The 23,582-nt window shown below is 60.0% G+C and overlaps 2 protein-coding genes across 4 annotated transcripts in view; one reads left to right on the top strand and one right to left on the bottom strand.

The window, feature by feature from the left end:
• Window positions 1–14,735, top strand: part of STAB1 (stabilin 1) — a 25,781-nt gene extending 11,046 nt beyond the window's left edge. For both annotated transcript variants that reach the window (XM_081159164.1, XM_081159163.1), the window contains exons 23-69: window positions 433–619; window positions 719–812; window positions 926–1,084; window positions 2,453–2,548; window positions 3,198–3,293; window positions 3,431–3,478; window positions 3,659–3,789; window positions 3,933–4,044; window positions 4,436–4,513; window positions 4,600–4,698; window positions 4,831–4,929; window positions 5,043–5,174; window positions 5,352–5,480; window positions 5,651–5,707; window positions 6,098–6,181; window positions 6,686–6,881; window positions 7,005–7,100; window positions 7,192–7,237; window positions 7,326–7,402; window positions 7,571–7,696; window positions 7,885–7,958; window positions 8,095–8,169; window positions 8,415–8,537; window positions 8,851–8,898; window positions 9,108–9,185; window positions 9,280–9,426; window positions 9,751–9,891; window positions 9,975–10,034; window positions 10,424–10,600; window positions 10,684–10,770; window positions 10,877–11,026; window positions 11,120–11,176; window positions 11,266–11,449; window positions 11,666–11,815; window positions 11,895–11,999; window positions 12,134–12,241; window positions 12,326–12,519; window positions 12,613–12,757; window positions 12,836–12,969; window positions 13,058–13,223; window positions 13,314–13,423; window positions 13,507–13,626; window positions 13,703–13,852; window positions 13,931–14,035; window positions 14,117–14,263; window positions 14,349–14,465; window positions 14,545–14,735. In XM_081159164.1, coding sequence (XP_081015290.1) covers window positions 433–619; window positions 719–812; window positions 926–1,084; window positions 2,453–2,548; window positions 3,198–3,293; window positions 3,431–3,478; window positions 3,659–3,789; window positions 3,933–4,044; window positions 4,436–4,513; window positions 4,600–4,698; window positions 4,831–4,929; window positions 5,043–5,174; window positions 5,352–5,480; window positions 5,651–5,707; window positions 6,098–6,181; window positions 6,686–6,881; window positions 7,005–7,100; window positions 7,192–7,237; window positions 7,326–7,402; window positions 7,571–7,696; window positions 7,885–7,958; window positions 8,095–8,169; window positions 8,415–8,537; window positions 8,851–8,898; window positions 9,108–9,185; window positions 9,280–9,426; window positions 9,751–9,891; window positions 9,975–10,034; window positions 10,424–10,600; window positions 10,684–10,770; window positions 10,877–11,026; window positions 11,120–11,176; window positions 11,266–11,449; window positions 11,666–11,815; window positions 11,895–11,999; window positions 12,134–12,241; window positions 12,326–12,519; window positions 12,613–12,757; window positions 12,836–12,969; window positions 13,058–13,223; window positions 13,314–13,423; window positions 13,507–13,626; window positions 13,703–13,852; window positions 13,931–14,035; window positions 14,117–14,263; window positions 14,349–14,465; window positions 14,545–14,601 — 5,351 coding nt within the window. In that variant the 3' untranslated portion in view covers window positions 14,602–14,735. The remainder of the gene's footprint in view (window positions 1–432; window positions 620–718; window positions 813–925; window positions 1,085–2,452; window positions 2,549–3,197; window positions 3,294–3,430; window positions 3,479–3,658; window positions 3,790–3,932; window positions 4,045–4,435; window positions 4,514–4,599; window positions 4,699–4,830; window positions 4,930–5,042; window positions 5,175–5,351; window positions 5,481–5,650; window positions 5,708–6,097; window positions 6,182–6,685; window positions 6,882–7,004; window positions 7,101–7,191; window positions 7,238–7,325; window positions 7,403–7,570; window positions 7,697–7,884; window positions 7,959–8,094; window positions 8,170–8,414; window positions 8,538–8,850; window positions 8,899–9,107; window positions 9,186–9,279; window positions 9,427–9,750; window positions 9,892–9,974; window positions 10,035–10,423; window positions 10,601–10,683; window positions 10,771–10,876; window positions 11,027–11,119; window positions 11,177–11,265; window positions 11,450–11,665; window positions 11,816–11,894; window positions 12,000–12,133; window positions 12,242–12,325; window positions 12,520–12,612; window positions 12,758–12,835; window positions 12,970–13,057; window positions 13,224–13,313; window positions 13,424–13,506; window positions 13,627–13,702; window positions 13,853–13,930; window positions 14,036–14,116; window positions 14,264–14,348; window positions 14,466–14,544) is intronic.
• NT5DC2 (5'-nucleotidase domain containing 2) lies at window positions 14,614–23,582 on the bottom strand. 2 transcript variants are annotated; one of them, XM_081159170.1, is made up of 14 exons: window positions 23,276–23,582; window positions 19,204–19,388; window positions 19,013–19,087; window positions 18,773–18,828; window positions 18,537–18,630; window positions 18,207–18,335; window positions 18,033–18,093; window positions 17,854–17,956; window positions 17,643–17,744; window positions 17,360–17,441; window positions 15,431–15,517; window positions 15,208–15,348; window positions 15,057–15,121; window positions 14,614–14,972 (listed from the first exon to the last, which is right to left on the bottom strand). In XM_081159170.1, exons 1-14 carry the CDS (start codon window positions 23,505–23,507, stop codon window positions 14,711–14,713), a joined length of 1,674 nt encoding a protein of 557 aa, XP_081015296.1. In that variant the 5' UTR covers window positions 23,508–23,582; the 3' UTR covers window positions 14,614–14,710. The 2 variants fall into 2 exon arrangements, with proteins under 2 accessions (XP_081015296.1, XP_081015297.1); XM_081159171.1 differs by having other exon boundaries at window positions 14,614–14,852.

Here is a 23,582-nt window from a genome sequence, read left to right as displayed (position 1 = left end):
GTGCCTGCCAGGGAGAAAAAGGTTCTGCTTGGAAGGGGGACTGGGGACCCCAGGAAGGGGAACAGAGCCCCAGGAGGAAGGCCTAAACCCCCAGAGTGGAGGAAGATTTGGGAGCAGAAATAGAAGTCTCCTTCACCTGTGCTAGGAAGAGAACCATGGTTTAATCTAAAGCATTTAGGATTTAGGTCAGACAGGCAGGAGAACCTCCTGGTGGGGGGTTTGGGCGTAGGGCAGCTGGAATGGGGTGACCGAAAGCAACGAATGCCCCCCTCTCATTTCCTCTGCCCACCTTTGAGTCTCTGATGAGCTCTGATTTTTGTAAGCCTGAAGTCAAATCCTTGCTGGCTGCCGCATTCCCAGCACTGCTGCATCCTGGCTCCCAGCTAGCCCTACCCCTGCCTCAGTTTCTCTGCTCCCATCCCCTCCCTACAGACTGCGGCTGTGTCCACGGTCTATGTGACAATCGTCCAGGCAGTGGAGGTGTGTGCCAGAGTGGCACATGTGCCCCAGGCTTCAGCGGCCGCTTCTGCAACGAGTCCACAAGCAACTGTGGGCTCACGGAGCAGGCCCAGAACTGCCACCCGCATGCCCGCTGTGTTAGCCAGGGGGGCATGGACAGGTGAGGGCTCGAACTTCCTCTCTGCCTGTTCGTGACCTTGCTGCTCAGCCTCTAGCCTCACCCCGAGGTTCACGGAAGCCTCTCATCATCCTCTGCCAGGTGTCTCTGTCTCGATGGCTTTGAGGGCGACGGCTTCTCCTGCACACCCAGCAACCCCTGCTCCCACCCAGACCGTGGTGGCTGCTCAGAGAACGTCAGTCTCATTGTCCAATCCCTGAAGTCCTGACTCAGGGGTGGGAGGTGGGACTCCTCTGCCCTCTGCCCACTTCCTTGCAGCCCTGACTCATTTATCTGTGGCTCTCACAGGCTGAGTGTGTCCCTGGGGCCCTGGGCACCCACAACTGCACATGCCACAAAGGCTGGAGTGGGGACGGCCGAGTCTGCGTAGCCATTGATGAGTGTGAGCTGGACACGCGAGGCGGCTGCCATGCTGATGCCCTGTGCAGCTATGTGGGACCCGGGCAGGTAAGGCGCAGCAGGCCTGGGGACAGCAGAGTGGGGTGGGGGACATCTGTTCCAGGGTACTCTCCTCATACCCCCTCTGACTCCTCGAATGTCCACTCCAAGAACTGAATTTCAGCTCAGGGTCTCGAACCTCAGACACAAATGAGAACCCAGTTGTGAAATACTGAGTCATATAATCTGTGGACGCATCAGACACGTGCTGGAAGCCACGTGACCGCTCCAGGAGTTTTAATGGAAAGTGCATTCCAGGGCCAGTCCAGGCAGCATTTTTTCCAAATCAGAAGGCTGTGACTGCTTACTCTCGAGGATAAAGAGCTCTTGCAACCAAATCAGTGGGTTCCCTGCTCTAACTGGGCACTGGGGCCATTGTCCTCTGACAGTTTATTCTTTCACTCATTGGTTTCCCACGTGTCACCAGGCACTTGTTCCATGCTAGTTCCTGTTCTAGACTTAGGAATTTGATGCTGAGCAAAGCAGGAAGAGACCCCTGCCCAAGGGGAGTGACATCCCCAAATCTTTAGACTCATTGACACCAGCTCTAGAACTTTGCAATCTCACACTAATCATGGGGTCTCAGAACCCGGAGCCTTCCATGTGAGGCGTTTCAAGCTGGTAAACTCGAGGACTAGCTGGCATTTAAGAATATCTAATATGCCAACTGGGAGGCCAGGCCTGGCTGCTTCAGGATTAGCCTCTTCGTGGCCCAGGCCTGTGCAGGGACCCATGGGCTCCCTGTCCTCCCACCCCAGGTGGCCTGAGCCAACCGGTCCATGGGGCTTAGCAGTGAGAACTCAGATGGGCTTGAAGGGTAGAGCTCCAGGCTCCACCAGGAGCTTTAAAGTTCAGAGCTGAGGACTGGAATAAGTAGGCTGAGATGCCCCCAACTTGCAAACAAGGGCAACTGAGATCTGGGGAGTCTTGCCAGTCACTTACCTGCAGTGGAAACAAGCCCAAGGACACTGTCATTTAGTGGGAAGGATCAGAGTTGCTGAGCAGGGTAGCAGGGTTGGAGCTGGGATCAAGCTGCCATCCCTGGGGCTGCCCTTGGCAAACACCAGCCCACTCACCACATACCACTGACCCCAACAGTCCTGGCAGGGCCCAGGCCTGAGGGCAGAGAGGCACAGACTCTCCATGGTGGCTTCCCTGCTAATGCCATCACTCTATTGAACTCATGCTAAGAGCCAGTCTCCCCTCAGGGCCTGCCTCCCCGTCTGGAACACAGCTCTCCAAGAGTGGGGCTGGGAGAAGCTCCTCTGGGGTCTGAGCAGGCCTCCCCAGGGGCCAGTGCCCATCAAGAGCTGAGGAGGGGAGGAGGAAAGGGTTGGGTGCTCCTGGTGAGATGAGGCCCTCCACTCCCCTATCCAGAGCCGGTGCACCTGCAAGCTGGGATATGCGGGGGACGGCTATGTGTGCAGCCCTATCGACCCCTGCCGGGCAGGCAACGGTGGCTGCCATGACCTGGTGAGAGGGCCCAGAGCCTGGGAGACTCTCCGGGGTGGGCCTCGGCTGCAGCTCTCTGGGTGTCCCTGCCTCTGCTCAGAACTGACATGAACTGACATGTGTCGCCCCTTTGCCCACAGGATAGAGCTTTTACTCTTTATCAAGGCCCCAGCCCCTGCCCAGCCTCCTCTCTCTGCACTGACCCCCACTGTTCTCATTCCGTGCTCTTCTGCAAGGTCACTGTGCGCTCCTTGCTGTCCCCTGATCTCGCTCAGCTCTGATACCACACACCTCTACCTGTGTATTCTGAAAGGCTTCCCTTGTGCCACACCTTTGGCCTGGCTAGCTCCTTTCATTCTTAGCTCAGGCCTCTCCTGAGAGTACGGGGCCTCCTGGGTGCTTCCACAGACCTGGGCTTCTGTGATTCATGTGTCACAACAGGGTGGATAACCTGTGTCAAATGCACCATGATCCTGGGGAACAGGGCCAGGCACAGCAGAGGAGCAACATGAGTGCAGACTGGATGTCTGGGGAAAAATGGTGGGGACAGGTGGTTGGAAAGGCAGACAGTAGGAAGATGCATGTCAAGGGTGGACAGGGAGAGAGAGGATGGGAACTTTCCAGCTTGCCACGTGGGTGCTAAATGGAGGGTCATGTCTCTCTGCCCCAGGCCACCTGCCAGGCAGTGGGGGGAGGCCAACGGGTCTGCACATGCCCCTCTGGCTATGGGGGTGATGGCTTCAGTTGCTACGGAGACATCTTCCGGGTGAGTGGTTCCCTGTGCTGGGAGAGGGGTTCATGCACCACACTCAGGTGGAAAGGGGCAGTGCTAAGGGTTCTGGGGGGAAGGGAGGCTTGGGTTTGTCCCTAAGACCATGAACTCAGCTCTTTCCCTTCCCTTAGGAGTTGGAAGCAAATGCCCACTTCTCTGTCTTCTACCAGTGGATCAAGGTAGGACAGGGCAGAATGCTGGGGTTGGTGCTCAAATCCAAGAGGCCTCCCTGGACACGGGTGCCACATAACATCTCCATGAGCGGGAGGTGGGGGCAGTCCTGGAGGCTGGGAGCAGGTGATCTGAAGATGGTGACTGCCTTCACCCTCCTCCTGTCCCTCTGCACACCACCTGCACAGAAAGCCGGCATCACTCTTCCTGCCAACAGCCGAGTCACAGCCCTGGTGCCATCTGAGTCCGCCATCCGCAGGCTGAGCCCTGAGGACCAGGCCTTCTGGCTACAGCCGAGGATGTTGCCACAACTGGTTAGGTGGGCAGCCAGGGTCGGGCCCAGCCCCTCCCCGGAGCTTCTCAGCCTGGCATCTGTCCACTCTGGGGGTAGAGCCCGGTCCCAGAGGTGTCTTTAGGTTACACTAATCTGGTTCCCTGGTCTTCCCCAACTATGCCCCTCAGGGCCCATTTTCTCCAGGGCGCCCTCTCTGAGGAGAAGCTGGCCCAGCTGGGTGGGCAGGAGGTGGCCACCCTGAGCCCCACCACACGCTGGGAGATTCACAACATCAGTGGGGTATGTGGTGAACTCTGGGCAGAAGAGGGGTCTGTGCAGGGCATGGGAGGGAACTTGAGTGACTGCAGGCTTCCTGGACCGGGACCCCAGGAGGTAAGATTGGGGTTCCCTCACCCTGTCCAGGGCTGGGCTGTGTCTTTGGACCAGCAGTGACTGCCCTGCCATGGGTTGCCTGTCCATCTTCGCATGTACACACTGTCCCTTTCATGCATGGGCCCTGCTGAGGGCCTGTGTGCCCATCTGGTTAGTCCTGAGTCTGAGATTGTCTGGACCAGGCTGGGGGTCACCTGTGGGTACCTGTGTGCCCAGCAGCCTCTCTGTTGGTGCTGCACCCACTCTTAAGTGTCTACCTGTGTCCACTTGTGGCTGAGCTCTGCCTGCTGCTTTCCAGAGAGTCTGGGTGCAGAACGCCAGCTTGGATGTGGCCGACCTCCTTGCCACCAACGGTGTCCTGCATGTTCTCAGCCAGGTATCGTGGGAGGAGAGTGTGCTCAGAACCTCCTGGGCAGGCCAAGAAGCAGTGACATACTGACTAAACCCCGTGCTCTGTGACAGGTCCTACTGCCTCCACGAAAGGACACGCCCGGTAGACAGGGGTTGCTGCAGCAGCTGGACTCAGTGCCTGCCTTCCGTCTCTTCCGGGAGCTGCTGCAGGTAAGGGCGAGAGAAGAGGGGGAGTTCATGGTCAGGGGCATCTTCCCCAGGTGCGGAGGGGGCTGGCTGGCTCCCAGGGCCAGGACTGAGGGCATATTATGCCCATCCCTGACCCTGAGCCCCTGTCCCTAGCACCACAGCCTGGTGCCCCAGATTGAGGCTGCCACTGCCTACACCATTTTCGTGCCCACAAATCACTCTCTGGAGGCCCAAGGCAACAGCAGCAGCCTGGTGAGGTCACTGGGACGGATGGGGGCACGATGCCAAGGGACACAGTGGGTGGAATGCCACTGTCCGGGGCACTGGGCAGTCCTGGAGTCCCCCGAGCTTCTCCTTTCTCTCAGGATGCAGACACAGTGCGACACCATGTGGTCCTGGGGGAGGCACTCTCCTCGGAAGCTCTGCAGAGGGGGGGACACCGAAACTCTCTTCTGGGCCCCGCTTACTGGCTTGTCTTCTACAACCATAGTGGCCAGGTTTGTGGCGACAAGGAGAGCTGACTCCAGAAACCCTGCTCTTGAAGGCCCCTTCTCTTTGGAGTTCCTCCCCTTAGAGCCTCCATCCTAGGACACCCCCTTTGTGGATATAGCCCCAGCCCTGAGGTGAGGGTGGGCTGGGCTGGGCTGGGTTCAGCCTCCTGCCCCTCTTCCCAGCCTGAGGTGAACCATGTGCCGCTGGAAGGCCCGGTGCTGGAGGCCCCTGGTAGCTCACTCTTTGGCCTGTCAGGAGTCCTGACTGTGGGCTCAAGCCGCTGCCTACATAGCCATGCCGAGGCCCTGCGGGTGAGACGCTGGGGCCGGGGGAGAGCAGCTGGGCAGTGCAGAGCTGGGAGGTGCGGACTGGCGGGAGGGGCACTTGGCCAGGGTAGGAGAGCTGTCAGCCTGCCCTGAAGGAAGATGGGTTTGGGGGCCTCCTCCCCGGGACCACCTAACCTCTGCCCTCCCCCCCAAAGGAGAAATGTATAAACTGCACCCGGAAATTCCGCTGCACTCAGGGCTTCCAGCTGGAGGTGAGGCTGGGCGTGGCTCAATTCCATCCCTGCTTCCTCTGCTCTCACTGCTCCCAAGGTGCCCCCTGAGCCCCGGTCTGCTCACTGAGGCATGGGGAACTGGAGTGGCATGGGCCTCTCGACTTCCCTGGTAGAGGCCAGGAGGCCTGGGCTCAGGCCTTCTCAGAGCAGGCCTCACTTAGACTTGCAGCTGGAGGCCTGTGAACCTGTGGCCCAGGCCTGGATCCTGCCTCCTCATCAGGTCTATCTATCTCCATCCAGCCTGCCCCTTCTGCTATCCTGCTCACGTCTTACCCACTGATACCTGTAGTCCATCTGTCTGTCTCCCCAGTCACTGCTCTGCCCTACCGAAGCTACTGGCTAAGCCCTCCTGCCTGTTCCCATTTCCAGGATACCCCCAGGAAGAGCTGCCTCTACCGATCTGGCTATTCCTTCTCCCGGGGCTGTTCTTACACGTGTGCCAAGAAGATCCAGGTTTGCCTTGAACCTTCACACCCAGATCTTTGACCAGGATGAAGGCTGTGGGAGTGGGGGCCCAGGGGAGATCCCAGATTAGATTTCAAGGGCAGAGGCAGGGCTGGGACTAGGGTGAGGCCAGTAAAGCAAGGGCCCAGAAAAGGGGAACGAGGGAGAGGTCTGAGGTTAGAAGGGCCAGCGTTTGTCCCTGTGGCCATGCCCCCAGGGAGGGGGATGGGACAAGGAGAGAGGCCCAGAGCTGACACCATCAACCAAGCCCCAGGGGCAGCAACTGGGTCTAGCTCTGCCCCTCACTGTGGGATCTGGCACAGCCATTCCCTGCTTGAGTGTCAGCCCTGCCATGGGGAAGGTTGTAGAAGGCCATCTCCTTTTCCCTGGATCCAGCTTACTTTGTTCAATGGCTTTGTGGTCCCAAGATGACCTCCCCACTCCCAGCACTTTGCTTCTCCTTGATATCTGTCCTGGCCTGTGTGGGCCTCTCCTTGCACCCCCTCCCCGCAGGTGCCTGACTGCTGCCCCGGTTTCTTTGGCATACTGTGCGAGCCGTGCCCGGGGGGTCTGGGTGGGGTGTGCTCTGGCCACGGACAGTGCCAGGACAGGCTTCTGGGCAGTGGGGAGTGCCGCTGCCACGAGGGCTTCCACGGAACGGCCTGTGAGATGTGTGAGCTGGGCCGCTACGGGCCCAACTGCACTGGAGGTGAGGAGTGGGGAGGGGGCAGGAATGTGGGCATCCTAGCAGCAGACAGCAGTCATGGAGACACCACAGCAGGGGCAGGACAGAAGCAGTGGGTAACTCCTGTCCTCTTTTGTCCACTCTCAGTGTGTGACTGTGCCCACGGGCTGTGCCAGGAGGGGCTGCGAGGGGACGGAAGCTGTGTCTGTAATGTGGGCTGGCAGGGCCGACGCTGTGACCAGAGTGAGTGGCCCCAAAGGGGAGGCAGTTGAATCCTGGGAGGGTGTTTCTTGGGTCTGAATGACCAGAACCATCCCATCCTCCTACTCCCCAGAAATCTCTGGTCCTCACTGCCCGAAGGAATGTGACCCTAATGCCAAGTGAGTGAGCTCTACCTGGAGCAGGCGGGCAAGTGGGTGGGCGGACGGGTCAGGGCAGGCCTAGGCTGACTGTTGTCATCCCTCCCAGCTGTGTACAGGACTCGGTGGCAGCCCCCGCCTGCGTCTGTGCCGCAGGGTACTCGGGCAACGGCACCTACTGTTCAGGTCCAGCCACACTGATGCCCCGAGTTCCCTATGATCCAGCCTCTTTCCCTGTCCCACCTCCGGTCTTAGCCCTCCCTCTGACCTTTTCCTTCCTCCCATGCCCTCCTCCCCTGTCCCCACTCTATCCCTTTGCCTGTTCCTCACAACTCCCTGGGATCATCTACCTAGAGGTGGACCCATGTGCGCATGACCACGGTGGCTGCTCCCCCCATGCCAACTGCACCAAGGTGGCGCCTGGGCAGCGGACATGCACCTGCCAGGATGGCTACACGGGTGACGGGGAGCTGTGCCAGGGTGAGGCTGGGACCCCCAACCTGGGTGTATGTGGGACTAGGGGTCTGGTTTCAGTGATCTGAGTCAGACTAGGAAGAGATGAGGGGTCCACAGGGGTGTAGGGCCTGAGGGTACTGACAATAGGGGATGAGCATGTGAACGAACAGATGAATGAAGGGGCCACTTCATCCCAGTGTCTCTTCCTCCAGAAGCTAACAGCTGTCTCATCCACCATGGGGGCTGCCACATGCACGCTGAGTGTATTCCCACAGGTCCTCAGCAGGTCAGCACAACAGGGTTGGACACAGGCTGTGCCATTCCCCGACCGGCAGGGGAGGTGACCTGGGAGGGGTACTCCTGTCCAGGGTGCTGGCCCACTCTTGGGTCCCAGCAGCCCCACTGATCAGGATTTGGGACAGGTCTCCTGCACCTGCCGCGAGGGTTACAGTGGGGATGGCATCCGGACCTGTGAGCTCCTGGACCCCTGCTCCCAGGTCAGGCCCCAAGCCCCACCCTATTTCACAGGGCAACCAGCCCTCCTTGTCCCCAGCAGGGTTCTAAGGGCCTCTGAAGGGTGAGCCACCTTCCCCACAGGCTCAAAAACTGATCAGTAGGAAATAGGACTTTAGGGGGTGGGAGGGGGATTGGACAGGGATCTTCCTGGCCCTTTTCACAGGGCTGGTTGGGGCAGAGGGGTCCTGGGAGCTACTGATGCCTCTCCCTCCTGTCCTCACCTCAGAATAATGGAGGCTGCAGCACCTATGCTGAGTGCAAAAGCCTAGGGGATGGCCAGAGGACGTGCACCTGCGATCCGGTCCACACTGTGGGTGATGGTTTCACCTGCCGTGCCCGAGTCAGCCTGGTAATGAAGCCTAAGTTGGACTCCTGACCCAGCCTTGGCTATTCCCTGCTTGGGTCTGACCCATGATATTGGTTAAGACCCCAGATTTGATTCTGATCCTGACCCTGACCATGACCCTGTGCCCGACCCCTGACTCCACCTGTGCCTGACCCAGCTGTGAGCCATGAAACTGATCCTGTCCCTAGCTCAGACTCCCCTGGCTTTCCTTTCCTCATCTCTGCCTTGGGTAGGCCTTGGGCCGCAGGTGCTGGAGCAGGCCCCAGGCCCTGAATGGGGGCCACCCAAAATCTGAGCTGATCCTCACTCCCTCCAGGAGCTCCTCCGGGACAGGGATGCTGCATTCTTCAGCCTCCACCTCCTGGTGAGTGACCAGCTGGCCTCCACTTCCTCGGTCCTGCCTGGGCCTCTCTGACCTACAGGCTGCACCTGTCTCTGGGCCTTGATGTCCTCATTCGGTCAGGGGGTTGGCTGGTCTCTCAGAATCGAAGTCTTTCGTGGAAGATCCGTGGATGCCCTGCGTTGGCCCCAGGTTACCCCGCTTCTACTCCAGCCGTTCCCCTCTTCCCCCAGAAATACAGTGAGCTCAAGGGCAATGGGCCTTTCACAGTCTTTGTGCCGCATGCCGATCTAATGACCAACCTGTCGCAGGTAACAGCCGCCAGAGGAAGGCTGGGCGGGGTGGGCACTGCGTGGGCAGAGGCGGCAGTCAAGGCCCCCTCCACCCTTACAATTTCCACTGCAGGATGAACTGGCCCGGATTGGAGCCCACCGACAGCTCGTGTTTCGCTACCACGTGGTCGGCTGCCGGCAGCTGCGGAGCCAGGACCTGCTGGAGGAAGGTTATGTCACCACGCTCTCGGGGCACCCGCTTCGCTTCAGCGAGAGGGAGGTGAGCCCGGGCCCTGGCCCTGGCCCAGCGTGAGCGGTCCCCAGGCCCAGGAGCCCCGCCCTCGCGAGCCTGTGCCCTGTCCCCACCCATAAAGCCCCTCTCGCTTCCCCTTCCCCGGGCGGCGCGGGCTTCAGGGAGGCAGGCTGAATCCCGCCCTGGACTCTGCCCGCGGTTACGGGCCTGTTTCCCGGTTCAAGATTCCCTCGCCCTGCGGGGTGCTCTGCTCCCCGCTCCCCTCTGCGCCCCCTGCTCTTGCCCTCGGCCCCGCCCCTGCCTCAGGCCCCACCCACAGTTGACGGCCACGATCTTTCGGCCCGTCCCCAGGGCAGCATCTACGTCAATGACTTTGCCCGAGTGGTGAGCAGCGACCACCAGGCGGTGAACGGCATCTTGCACTTCATCGACCGAGTCCTGCTGCCACCCGACGTGCTGCACTGGGAGCCCGATGCTGCCCCGATCCTGCGGGTATGACCTGGAAGGCAGGCAGCTGGGGGCTTGAGATCCTTGCTCCCCGCCTGAACTCATGGCTCACCAGCGCCTTTCCCTAGAGAAATGTCACTGTCGCCGCGGAGAGCTTCGGTTACAAGATTTTCAGCAGCCTCGTGACGGTACTGCTACCGTGTGAGCCTGTCAGTGTGTGCACATAGCACGTGTGTATGACTGTGTATGCTCACCGGTCTGTGCACACCCACCTGTATGCAAACCTGTCCCTTGTGTGAGTGAGCACGCCTATGTGCACAGGCCATGTCTGTGTGCATGGCATGGGCTTCCCAGTGTGAGCACAAGGATGTGCTTGCTGTGTGTGCCCACAGACCTGGCAGTCTTCAGGGTGTGTGCAAGTTTATCCCTGCTTGTATGTTCACTTATATCTGCCTGGGATGGCTAAGAGGAGTGTGGCTGATGGGAAGGCTGTCTGGTTCTCTGCGGCCCAACCCCCTACCTCTGTCCACCACTATGACTAGGCTGTGACTGCCACATATCTGCTCCTTCCCGCCAGATGGCTGGTCTCCTGCCCCTACTTCGAGATGCTTCCCATAGGCCCTTCACAATGCTGTGGCCAACAGACTCTGCCCTGCAAGCCCTGCCGCCTGACCGCCAGGCCTGGCTGTACCATGAGGACCACCGTGACAAGCTGGCAGCCATTCTTCGGGGCCATGTGATCCGTAACATAGAGGTGGGTACACCCTCAGACCTTGGTCCCCACTGACTGCTACCCAGCCTGCCTGCCCAGCTCCGACCATGGCTTCATCTGCTCAGGCCTTGGCGTCTGACCTGCCCAACCTGGGCCCACTTCGCACCATGCATGGGACCCCCATTTCCTTCTCTTGCAGTCGTGACCGGCCGGTGAGTCTGGAAAGCTTGAGTGAGGGAAGGAGGTAGGGGCCCTGGCATTGGGGGGTGAGCTGCTATGCAGCTGTGACCCCGTGTATCCCACATCCTCTGCCTGCAGGGTGAGCTCACAGTGGGTGAAGATGATGCCCGAATTGTGCAGCGGCACTTGCCCTTTGAGGGTGGCCTGGCCTATGGCATTGACCAGCTGCTGGAACCACCTGGTCTTGGTGCCCGTTGTGACCGCTTTGAGACTCGGCCACTGTGGCTGGTGAGGAAGGCCAGAGGTAGGTGGGCAAGGGCCCAAGCCCACCTGTACTGTTTGTCTGCCTGACCTTGTTGTATTGGCCTCCATTCCTTCTAGAAAATATGTAGCATCTGTGGGCACGAACCGCCCTGTCCTGAGGGCTCACGGGAGCAGGTAAGAGGCTGGAAGCTGAGTGGGGGTTTGGGCAGGGCCCAGGGACCACCAAGTTCAGGCTGTTAGCAGCCTGACTCTTTTCCGCTCAGGGAAGCCCCCAGACCTGCCTGCGCTACTTCTCAAAGTTCTGGACTTCCCCTCCACTGCGCTCCTTGGCACTGCGCAACATTTGGGGCCAGCCCCAAGGTCTAGGCAGGGGCTGCCACCGCAACTGTGTCACCACCACCTGGAAGCCCAGCTGCTGCCCTGGTCACTATGGCAGTGAGTGCAGAGGTGAGCATCCTGAGGTTGTAGACACTGCTGACTGGCTCCTTTGGCTGCCAGGTAGGATGGGTGTGTAGATAGCATAGGACCTGGAGGGTTCTCAGCAGCATGGGGACTTGGGTGAGTTGCTTCTGGGCTGCCGCTGGGTGGACGACGGTGTGGCTGGGCTGGGGATGTCTATGGGAGCCCCTGGCCCCACTTCACTTCTCCCACTTGCTCCCCTAGCTTGCCCTGGGGGTGCCAGCCACCCCTGCAGTGACCATGGTGTGTGTATGGACGGCATGAGCGGCAGTGGGCGGTGCAGGTGCCGTTCGGGGTTTGCTGGGATAGCCTGTGAACTCTGCGCCCCGGGGGCCTTTGGGCCCCATTGCCAAGGTGGGTTGCGCTGCCCCGCCCCGCCCCGCCCCCCTTGTCCCCTGTGCCAACTCCATCCTCCTGCTTTCCCTTTCCACAGCCTGTCGCTGTACCTCTCATGGCCACTGTGATGAGGGCCTGGGGGGCTCTGGCTCCTGCTTCTGTGACGAGGGCTGGACTGGGCCACGCTGTGAGGTGCAGCTGGGTGAGTGACCCTTGTGCTCGTGCCCACCCTGCACACGCCAGTGCATGCTCCAGGTGGGTGGAGGGAGGGAGCCTGAGGGTATCCAGGAGGGCAGCTACTAACCTTGATATGTGGGGTGGGCCCTCGGGGGACAGAGCTGCAGCCCGTGTGCGCCCCACCCTGTGCACCCCAGGCGGTATGCCGTGCAGGCAACAGCTGTGAATGCAGCCTGGGCTATGAAGGGGACGGCCACACGTGTACAGGTGAGCCGGTGGGTGGGGATGTGAGGTGGGAGGCCCCATTCCCCTCCCATGAACCTGGTCCAACCACTCTCTCCCTACTCCCAGTGGCAGACCTGTGCCAGGATGGGCATGGTGGCTGCAGCGAGCATGCCAACTGCAGCCAGGTAGGGACAGTGGTCACCTGTGCCTGCCTGCCAGACTATGAGGGTGACGGCTGGAGCTGCCGGGCCCGCAACCCCTGTGAAGATGGCCACCGAGGGGGCTGCAATGAGCATGCCGACTGCCTGAACACGGGTCCAGTGAGCAGGAGGGGAGCCAAGCAGCTGGGTGGGGAGGTCCCGCAGAGTGGATCCCCTAGTTCTGAAGGGCACCCGACTGCTCTCCTGCCCTAGAACACACGGCGCTGTGTGTGCCACGCTGGCTACGTGGGTGACGGACTGCAGTGTCTGGAGGAGCCCGAGCCACCTGTGGACCGCTGCCTGGACCAGCCCCCACCATGCCACGTGGACGCTGTGTGCACTGACCTGCACTTTGAGGGTGTGCTTCCCTGCCTGCTCCCAGTGCCTGTGCCTTACCTCAGTGTCCCAGCTGACTCTGCATTTTTCCTTTCTGCAGAGAAACGGGCTGGCGTCTTCCACCTCCAGGCCAACAGCGGCCCTTATGGTCTGACCTTCTCAGAGGCTGAGGCAGCATGTGGGGCCCAGGGAGCTGTCCTGGCATCTCTTCCTCAGCTCTCCGCTGCCCAGCAGGTGCATGGGGCCCAGAAACATGGAGCCAAGCCTGTGGGAGCCCCTTGAGTTGGGCCTTGGGTCTCAACATCCCCTCTTACCCCCATAGCTGGGCTTCCACCTGTGCCTTGTGGGCTGGCTGGCCAACGGCTCTGCTGCCCACCCCGTCGTCTTCCCTGAGGTGGACTGTGGTGCTGGTCAGGTGGGCGTAGTCAGCTTGGGCGCCAGGGAGAACCTGTCAGAGCGCTGGGATGCCTATTGCTACCGTATACAAGGTGCAGCCACCCCCACCATGCATCACTCCCTGGCTCTGCCCCTTCTCACTGACCCACGAATCCACCAACCCACTGAACCCTTTCCTATAGATGTGGCCTGCCGATGCCGTGATGGCTTCGTGGGTGATGGGACTAGCATGTGCAATGGGAAGCTGCTAGATGTACTGGCCACCACTGCCAACTTCTCCACCTTCTATGGGGTATGCGGGGCCCAAGGGGTTCAGGGTAGCTGAGATCCCTTGGGAGGGAGCCTGCTCACAGCCCTGACTCCCCACCCTCCCAGATGCTGCTGGACTATGCTAATGCCACTCCTCGAGGTCTCGACTTCCTGGATTTCCTGGACAATGAGCTCCCCTATAAGACACTCTTTGTCCCTGTCAACGAAGGCTTTGTGGACAACATGGTAACTATCAGGGGATATGCTGCTCCTTCTGGCTGGCCTAGGCCAACAGCGTGAGTGGCCTTGGTTTTGCCCACAGACACTGAGTGGCCCAGACCTGGAGCTGCACGCCTCCAATGCTACCTTCATTAGCACCAATGGCAGCCAGGGTACCTTGCTCCCCTCCCACTCAGGCCTCAACCTTGTCATCAGTGACATGGGCCCTGACAACAGTTCTCAGGTCCCTGTGGTAAGTTTGGCCATTGCTCCTCCCCATTGCCCCCTGGCCCTCACTCACCTGCTAGACCTGACTCTGGTCTCCCTACAGGCCCCAAGGGCAGTTGTGGTTAGCCGTGTCCTCGTGTGGGACATCATGGCCTTCAATGGCATCATCCATGTTCTGGCCAGCCCCCTCATGGCACCCCCGCAGCCTGTGAGTTGATGAGGGGCAGGCATAGCTGCAAGGGGTGAGGAAACAGCCTGGCCAGGTCCTTGACGTTCTCCTTGTGTGCAGCGAGCGGTGGTGGCACCTGAGGCCCCACCCGTGGCAGCAGGCGTGGGGGCTGTGGTAGCCGTTGGAACGCTGCTGGGCCTGGTGGCTGGAGCCATCTACCTCCGAGCTCGAGGCAAGGCCACAGGCTTTGGCTTTTCTGTCTTCCAGGTAGGGCTGGGCTAGGGGTTGGTGGGGGTTGGTGTCTCTCTCTGGCTCTTGCTCAGGGCCCCTCACTACTCACCTCTCTTCTCAGGCAGAAGATGACGCTGATGATGACTTCTCACCGTGGCAGGAAGGGGCCAGCCCAACCCTGGTCTCTGTCCCCAACCCAGTCTTTGCCAGCCATGATGCCTTTTGTGAGCCCTTTGATGTGAGTGTGGGGGACGGGGGAATGTGGAAGTGGGCCCAGGGCCTGACCTTGGCCCAGCCACACACGGTTCTTCCCGCAGGACTCGCTCTTGGAGGAAGACTTCCCTGACACCCAGAGGATTCTCGCAGTTAAGTGATGTGGCAGAGGCTTGAGCAGGAGAGACCACTTTATTGCCCATCTGGACAGCCGCCCAGAGTGGGCAGGGCAGGAGGGGCTGGGGCCTGTTCTGGACAATAAAGGTGCCCTCAGCGGATGTGGGCCATGTCGCTGAGGAAGGGTGTTTTCATGCAGCCGGTGCAGAGCTGGTCCATCCAGAGCGGTGCCTCGTGCTGCAGTGGTGTGCGGCGTGGGTAGAAGGTGAAGTCCACGCGGTAGTTGAGCAGGCAGCTGAGGGAGGCCATGTATAGGTCAGAGAAGCGCACGAGGCGCCTTGAGAAGTAGGTGGGGTTGTGGAAGGTGCGGAAGATGCTCCCAAACTGAGCGTTGAACAGGGCCTTGGTGATACACCTGGGGAGGGAGACACGAGACACTGGAGAGGCCACGCAGGATGGGGCTGGACCAGGACTCCTGCCCTCACCCCACCCCGCTCACCTCAGCTCCTGCCGCTCCTTCATCCAGGCGGCCAGCACCTGCCGCGACTCGGCATCTTGGTAGGTCTGAGGGAGACAAGGTGTGCGCTGGATGTGTGTGCCCGGGTGGCGGCCCTGGTCCCTCTCCCGGGAAATCCTGGCCAGCCCTGCACCTGCATGCGCTCCAGCAGCCCGGTGAGCGCCTGCTGCCACGTCAGCGAGTGCATGTACTGCTCCGTGTTGATGATGCGGATCTCGCGCTCCAGCTCGGGGATGATGGCGCCGGTGCGCCAGCCGTGCCGCAGCATGAGGTCCTGGTAGACGGGGTGGACAACGCTCAGCACCAGCTGGGGAGCTCCTGCCCCTGCCCCTGCCGCCCAGTCTTGCCCCCCTCACCGCCAGGTCGCTGTAAAGGTGGTCTCCAAAGTACAGCACACGGGGGCCGCGCCATTCTGTCAGACGCAGGAAATCAAACAGGTTTCCCTGGGGAGAGATGGAGGGACACTGCTGAACCTGGTGTACCCAAGGGATTCCCATGCTGCCAGAAGCACGCCTGGTTCTCCACCCCTTCTCCCAAATCCCAGAGGCAGTGAGGCCTTTCCAGCCGGATGCTCGGCTGCCCTTTCCCGTGGCCTTGCTGTCTCCTCTGGGCTCTGGCCCTTGCTACCTCCGCCTCACATTTAGGAAGGGGGTCTGCACGCTGCAGAAAGGTCTCCTGTAGGCCCGGCATGGTGCCCTGTGCCTCCAGAGTCTCCCCTTCCCGTGGCCTCACACCCACCCCAGGTTAGGGACTGAGTCCACTCTTTGTGGGAAATAAACTGCAGCAGCGACCCCATGGCCCTGAAGCTCTCCTGGCATTCCTGGCCTGAGCCCAGAGGGATCCAGACGACCAACGGCAGACCTCACTGTGAGGCCATCTGCCCCTCCTGCTTCAAAGTTGGAGAAAAGATGAAAACTCAGCCAGGCTCAAACGCAACAGAGGAAGCACCAGAGGAGCAGAAGCGGGGTGGGGTGGGGCCCAGAGCAGGAAGTGCAGCAGCCACGGGGCAGGAGCCCACACCCCAGGTGAGAAATGATACCCAGCAAAAAGGAGTTACTAGAGCAGTCTGCACGAGAGGCCCAGGGAGATGACAGCCATGAGGCACGGGGTTGTGAAAGACTTCATTGTTGACACAAGCTCAAGGGGAGAGGCTGAGGTTCAGGGGACCCGCAGAAGAGGGGGGTATGATGGGCAGAGTGGATGTGCCCTGAATGAACCAAGAGAAAAAAATCCTGAGGCACAAGTGCTGAGTCAGGAAGGAGCTTGAAGTTCCAGCAACAGGAGACGGGGGGAGGGAGAAGGGGCGAGAGCAAAGAAAGATCCAACACATACACGAGCACGCACAAGAACATCAAGAACAAGGAAAAACCTGAAAGTTGCCAAAGAAAAAGTCACATGTTCCCCACAAAGGTGCATGACCCTTAGGCTCAGCCAAGATGGTAAGACAAAGGAGAATGTGACCCTCAGAGCTGAGGGAAAGTGCCCAAGGGGGCCAGAAAGACTTGGGGGCCAGTGGGGTGGGAGATGGAGCGGTGGACGGGTGGGAGGCCAGGCCTCAGCACCGGGTACCTTGAAGCTGCTCCCTGTGGCTGTGCCCCTGACCCAACTGCAGGCTTCCTCCCTCCCCCCCGCTTCTAGATCCCCAGCCCCCAAGAAGCCCTGCTCGCCAGCTCAGCCAGGATTTCCGCATTCCATCCAGGGCGAAATGCCTAATCTCCAGCTCACAGCCCCCCCTCCCCCTGCAGCCCCCCACCATGCCCCTTCTCATCTTCCTAGCCAGCCTGGAAAGGAGGTCTCCCCAGAGGCCCATGAGTCAGCCCCACCTGCCCAGCTCAGGGGCTCCAGCCAGGTTTGTCTGGCTGCAGCAGAGTGCTCAGCCCCAAGTAATGACAGCCCCATTTATTGGCCCCTTAGCAAATGCCTGGCCAGTCGAAGGCCTTCACGCCACAACTCAAGCTGAGTATTACACCCTTTCTACAGATGAGGAAAGCAAGGAACAGGGAGGCCAAGTAATTCGCTGCGAGCTCCCTCTGCCAACCAGGAGTAGAATTCAAATGCAGACAACCTGACCCACAGACCAAGCCCTCGACACTGCCTAGGCCTGTGCCCTGTGAGCCATTCCCTGGTACCCTAGACACAGGCCCATGCACAAGGGGACAGACCCACAGAAGATGTGTGGTGGCCGGTCAGGGTCCAGGAGGTGGTGCCACTGCCCCCTGGGGCTTTGGTTAGCCCTGTGTGCCACCCACCCACCTAGGTGCTACTCCCACCTAGATGGCCCTCACCTGCCGATAGATCTTGCCCTTTTCCAGGCGGGTGATACGGTCCCACTGGAGCGAGCCCTTCTCATCAAGTTTTCTGAAAGGCCTGGGGGGGGGGGGGGGGTAAAGGGCTTGACTTTCTGTCTGTGGCCAGACCATGAACTGGGTACCATCCTACCCTGCAAAGATCCACCTGCTCACATGGGCCACATGCCAGCAAGAGGGCACCCCCACTCCAAGCACATAAGGGTGGTGAGCAAAGGCTAGTCCCCACATCCTGGCCCCATCGCTCTTGGCAGGCCCATACTTGCGCGGGTCGGTGAAGAAGCTGGGTTTGTCCGCCTGGACGATGACCACATCAAAGAGCTGGCGCCAGTCGGGACCCACCATGTGCCGCATCCCCTTGTCCCTGGGCAGAAATGGGGCAGAGATAGGACAGGTGGTCTGAGGGAGGCTCGGGCCAGCCCGCTCCTACCTGGCTCCCGCGCCCCCTCCTCCCATGGTGGGGCGGGGCTCACACGAAACTGAAAGGACTGTTGGTAATGAGGAACAGCTGTTTCCCATGGTCCACCAGGCGGCTCAGGACGGCGTACGTTTCATCCCCTCTCAGTATGTACTTCTCTAACAGGGGGAGATGCGTCTGTGAGAGCCAGGCACCCTGCCCAGGCAGGCCGAAGCAACTACTGTCCACCCTTACCCATGTCCCGTTCGATCCACTGGTACATGAGGCCCTTCACGTGCACGTCTCGAATGGCATCCTGGGGGTAGTGGAGGGACAGTGAGGGTGCAGTGGGGACAAGGAGGGCCTACCCCACTGTGTCTGGACTTCACCTTCCCTGCCACCCCAACCAAACAGGCCCAGCATCCTCACCGTGACGTCCTTGTAGAGGTGTGCTTGGTCAAACTCCAGGCCATGGCCCAAGAAGTGGTCCACCACGCAGGAGAGCAGTGCCATCTCTGGCAGCGAGAAGATGTCCATGAACTGCTTGATGGAAGGACCCTGGGGAGGTGGCCATTGTTTCAGCAACCCCTCCAGCCCCACAACCCTCGGCTCTGAAGACCAAGGGCTCCAAATCTGCCTTGGGACACTGGTAGAGGGGTGTAGCCTATGGGTCAGGGGCTGTGGGCATGGCCTCCCAGGGAGCCAGCAGCCACACTGAGATCACTGAGTGGGCTGCCCTGGGCAGAGTGGAGTGAGTACCTTGCCGTAGAAGTCGCTCATCTGGTACAGTGGGATGTGCTGGGTTCCTCCATACAGGTCAATCACCTCCTCATCTGACACAGGCTGCAGGCCCCTGGGTGGGCACACAGATATCATCAGTCTCAAGGGATCCTGAGCCCGGGCCAAAGCCCAGGGTAGGGAACAGTGGAGTGAGGCAGGACAGTGTGACCTGGAGCAGTAAACTACAGTGGGGTCAGGGTGGAGTCAGCACTGACCTGTAGGCCGTTCCCAGTTGCACATAATGAAAGGCATCAATCTTCATCAGAAGGCTCTGGGGGCACAAGGGGAGTGGATGGGTGGAGAAGAAGGAGTTTGCCATTGGCCATGAGCCAGCCTTTCCCACCCCCCACACTGAAGGCAGATGAGATCCCTCCACAGGGGATGGGGGACTAAGAAAGTGGCTGATACACAACCAGTGAGGAGGGGCCAGGGGAGTCAGTGGTCTAGCCACTCACCTTCTGAATGTCATAGTGGAGGCCACGGATAGCAAAGCTGGGATTGTAGTCATACTTCCGAATACCTTCTGGGTACTGTTGGGGGAAAGTGGAGCAGGCCTGAGTCAGTGGCACTGCCACACCTGCTGGCTGAGCAGGATCAATTCAGCCACCTGTCCTCCAGGGCCTGGGAACTCCGCGGCTAGCCTCACCTTGTAGTGCTCAATCAGGATGTCACGGGCAGCATTGAAGATCTCTGGGTGCAGTGAGTCTGCGTACTGGGCCAGCGTGTAGTCATAGTCGAAGCCATAGACCTCGACATCATGCAGGCTGATCTCATTGTTCGCATAGATGGCCGCTGGGTTCAGGAGACTGCAGACCTCAGGGGGCAAGAGGTCTAGAGGAAGGAGGCGCAAGTGTGAAGATGATGACCACGGAAGCAGCAAATGGTTAGTGAGCACTTTCCAGGTGCCTAGTCCTGGGAGCCTCACAACACACCCCAGGATGGGTATTCTTAGCCCATTGCTGCAGGTGACCAAACTGCAGAGGCTCAGAGAGAAGTCATTTGCCAAGGTCAGGTACTTGGGGTAAGGCAGAGCTGGCAATGTCTGGAACTACCTGTGGGGACCTGGGCTACACCATGGGTTCACCTGCAGCCTACCAGGTGCACCAAGCCTGTGTCTCCTCCAGGCTCTCACAAGCCCCATCCAACACATGGATGTACCCACCCCCTTCCACCTTGCCTGGAGCTGGGGTTGGGACTTGGGAACACTATTGGAGTGGGAGGTACTGGGTAGCCCCTCTGCCACTCATGCTCCCAGCTCTGAGCACCTGTCAGCCTTTGGAGCAGGGCCTCTCTAATAAGATTTCAGCTGCCTGCCAGCCCATGTAATGACATTTGCTGCCTCTAGCCAGGGAACATTGCTAATTACGACAGCAGGACGTGTGATGTCGAGTTCTGGGCCATTACTCAGGCTGTTCCCTCTGAGGATGCAGCCATAACCACTCCAAGCCCCTGGCTGCTCCAGAGGGGCTGAGTGGGACACTGTGCAGAGTGGGCTCTGGGGTACTAGGCTTATCTGCCTGTTTCCCCATCTGTACAGTTGGGGAGGTGGGTGGGGAAAAGGCATGGATTTTGAAGTCAGAGAGATCAGGCTTAGCCCTCCTCATGGCTGTGACTTCAGGAAAGTCACCTCACCTTCTGGGCCTGTTTCCTTGTCTCTAAAGCAGAAATAAAAATTGTACCAACCTACAAAATTACTAAGAGTGTCATATGGAACATGCTCTGTGCAGCATTCCCACTCTGCACCTGAGGCAAATGTAGGATTAAATGATCAATGTGCCTTCCCGTCCTGGATTTCCCTATGTCACTTAGGGAACAGCGGTTGCAGGGAGGGGAGCAGCAGGACAAGGTGCACAGGGCACTGCCTTGCAGGGGGTCCTTTCTGGAGACCTCTAGCCTGTGGCTGACGCCCAAGCAAACAGCCCAAGCCTCTAGGGAATTCCTGTTTCAGTCAGTCATGTTTTCAAAGCAGAAGCCCTTGGCCTTGAAGAATGCCTGTGATCAGAGGCAGACACTTGCTGATGCGTTCCCAGGCTGGAAGCTCCTTAGAACATAGGCTCTGCCCTTACGCCTTTCTTTTGAAGCCAAGTGCAGGAAGTGGGTGGGGGGAACAGGAGTGTGGCTGGTTCCTCTGATGGCCCCAGGCCAATCTATACCTGACATGGAGGGAGATGCTTAGATGATTTCTGGGTGTAGACAAAACACTCTTCACTTGTATGCATGTGAGATACAGGTGACTAGCTTTTTAGGGAGCTGCTTCTGAGATGCCTCTCACCTGGTGTCAATAGGAACCTAGGCCTTCCCCTTCCCATAGTCCTGAGTTCCTGGGTACCAACTGTGACTCTTAGTACAATGTCCAATAGTCCCCAGGAAGGGAGAGGTCTGCTTGGCAGTACAGCTGCTTGTGGGCAGAGTTCTGGCCAAGTCTAGGCTTTTGCTTCTCCCCTTGAGGATGTTCCCAGGGATGGACAATTCTCCTAGGAACAAAGCAGGATGGGGAAGCAGCCCACAGGGTCTGGCCTCTTGACCTGACTTCTGGACTGAAAAAAACCATAGCTCTGGGGTCACAAGGTCCCACTCCCTTCCATAGGGCTGTTGTGGTGCACAGGGCCAGGTGAGCAGGATGTGCCCCTTACCCACACTGGCCTTCCAAGGTCATCTGTCTCACTGCCCAGCCCCCACTCTTCTCTCTCTTCCTCAGCCCCCAGCTTCAAAGCCTGCCCAAAGCACCAGGTTCCAAGGCCAACCCCTCCTCACTCCCCAAGGCAGCCAGGAGACTGACTTGTGGGTGCCAGCCTCCCGGCCGCTGCTGGGTGCCTTAGAGGGTCAACTTGTTCAATCCTCACTCCAATCCTGTGAGGCAGTCACACTTACTCCTCTGTCACCCAGAGGAAGAAACTGGGGAGGTAAAGGCATATGTTCCAAACCATCCAGCAACAGACAGTGGAATTGAGACTTTAATTCAGCCACCCCACAGGCCTTAATCACTCTGCTCCTCAGCCTACCCTCCCACTGAGGCTGGAGGAGGCAGGGCTGGCCTGGGGCCTGGCAATAATTTGCCCAAAGGCACTAGCCTAAGACCAGAAAACGCAGTCAGAAGAGGAGTTAGGCTGGTTGGAGTTAGAAGGGGCCAGGAAGGCTGGCTCATCCTGGCACTCGCCCTGGCATTTTGGAAATGACCTTGCCCCTTTCACATCAAGAGGAACCTGGGGGTCTCCATGAAGATCTGAAGATCTGTGTGGGCCCAGAGACAAAGCCCAACAGACCTCTCTGGATCCCTCCCCCAACACCTACAAGGCAGGCTTCTCAAGCTTCTCCACAGAGGGTCTTAACCGGGTCCAGAGCAAAGACATCTCCTTCAATAGCATCCCAGGCCTGCCCACTACACTGAGGATGTGGCACCCTCACTGAGGCCCATAGGCTTCAAAACAATCATTCCTCAAAGGTCTTAACCATTCGGCCTTCAGCTTCTCAAGAGGTGAGTCCAGTCCACCAACCCTCCCAGGCCCCCAGTCAGCTGGAATATTCCAGACAGGGGCGCTTTGTCTTATCAGACAATGAAAGCCCTGTCACCCCTGGGGGCTGCTCTGGAAGCTCCCCTGCCCCTTCTTGGCCTGGGTCTTCCTGAGTCATCCCCACAACCCTGTGACAGAAGCTCCAGGATTGTGTTTGACACCCTAAGACAGCGATTTTCAACACTGTTCACCTCACGGCACGCATAAGCTAATTACTAAAACTCCGCAGCACACCAAAACATGTATTTTGTCAATCTGACCCAAAAAAAAGATATAATATTGACTCATTCACAGTGGATGGCTACTGTCATTTATTTCACAATCTAAGGGAAAAGAGGTCCGTGCCCCTGACTAAATTTTCAGGTATTTCATGCTTTATAAATCCTTGAGGCACACCAGTTGAAAACTGCTGACCTAAGACACTGAGGGTCTGAGAGGGTGGGGCTTGCTGGGCACCACCCAGCCGGACAGTGCCAGGGCCGATAGCAAACCACATCCGTGGGCTGCAGAGGCAGGGCCCCCGGGGACCCCTGCACAAACACCAGCGCGCTCCCCTCCGGCTTCCCCGCGGCGCCCGCGCCCGCGCCCCGGCCTCCGCGGCGCATTTCGCAGAGGGAGAGGCGGCCACGGACCGCGCGGGACGCAGCAGCCCTTCTGGACTGGAGCAACTTGGTCTCACGTCTCCCTCCCCTCCGGGTCTGAGCGCCCCGACTTTCAGGGCGCGATCTCGAGGTGTCTGAAAGTCTAGTCGGCGTCCGCGGAGGTCGGCCCGTCCCCAGGAGGCGTTCCGCCCGGCCCGCCGCCGGCTTTGTCCCCACGCTCCCGCCCCAGCGAAGGGCCCCAAGGAGAACGAGGGGTTGGGGGCGCTTCCGCCGCGGCCTCCCGGCGGGCGAGGCCCAGAGGAAGGACTGCGGGGGCCCTACATTCGGGCGGCCGCTTCGGGAACCCCGAGCTCCCGCAGACGGAGCCGGCGAACAAACCTCCTGCCTGTCGGCTTCGGGCGTCGGGGCGACCCCGGAGGCCCCCGGGAGGACCCGGCGGAGCCTCTCCTGAAGGGCGGGCCGGCCTTCCGAGTCCCCGAGAGCCCCCCTGGAGCGACCACCCCGAAAAGCAGCACCCCGACGGCTCGGGGGCGGTGCTGCGGCGCGCGTCTGCAGCCGCGAGGGGCACCCCCCGCCGGCGCCCGTTCCACTCGGGCTCACCCACCGTGCACCAGTCTCCGCATGTCTTGGTAACGAGCCCACAGGTGGGCGCTGAGCTCGGCGCCGCCCGCGGGTGCCGGGGCGGGCGCAGAGCACGGGGCGCCAGGGCAGTGGGCGCCGGGACCCGGCGGGCCGCAGCCAGGGCAGGAGGGCGAGGACGAGGCGGCTCGCGGCCTGCCGTGGCCTGGGCACGGCAGCCAGCGCCGAGCGGCCACCCGCAGCCCCGCACCCACCATGCCCGCGCGCGGCGCCCGCGGAGCCCTCGGTCCGTCGGCTGGTCCGCCACCCTCCGACTGCGCGCCCGCCACGGT

Source organism: Miniopterus schreibersii (genome assembly GCF_964146895.1).
Source record: "Miniopterus schreibersii genome assembly, chromosome: 15".
Classification (NCBI taxonomy): domain Eukaryota; kingdom Metazoa; phylum Chordata; class Mammalia; order Chiroptera; family Miniopteridae; genus Miniopterus; species Miniopterus schreibersii.
The sequence above is the reverse complement of the archived record's forward strand: the minus strand, read 5'-3'. Positions and strand labels throughout refer to the sequence as shown.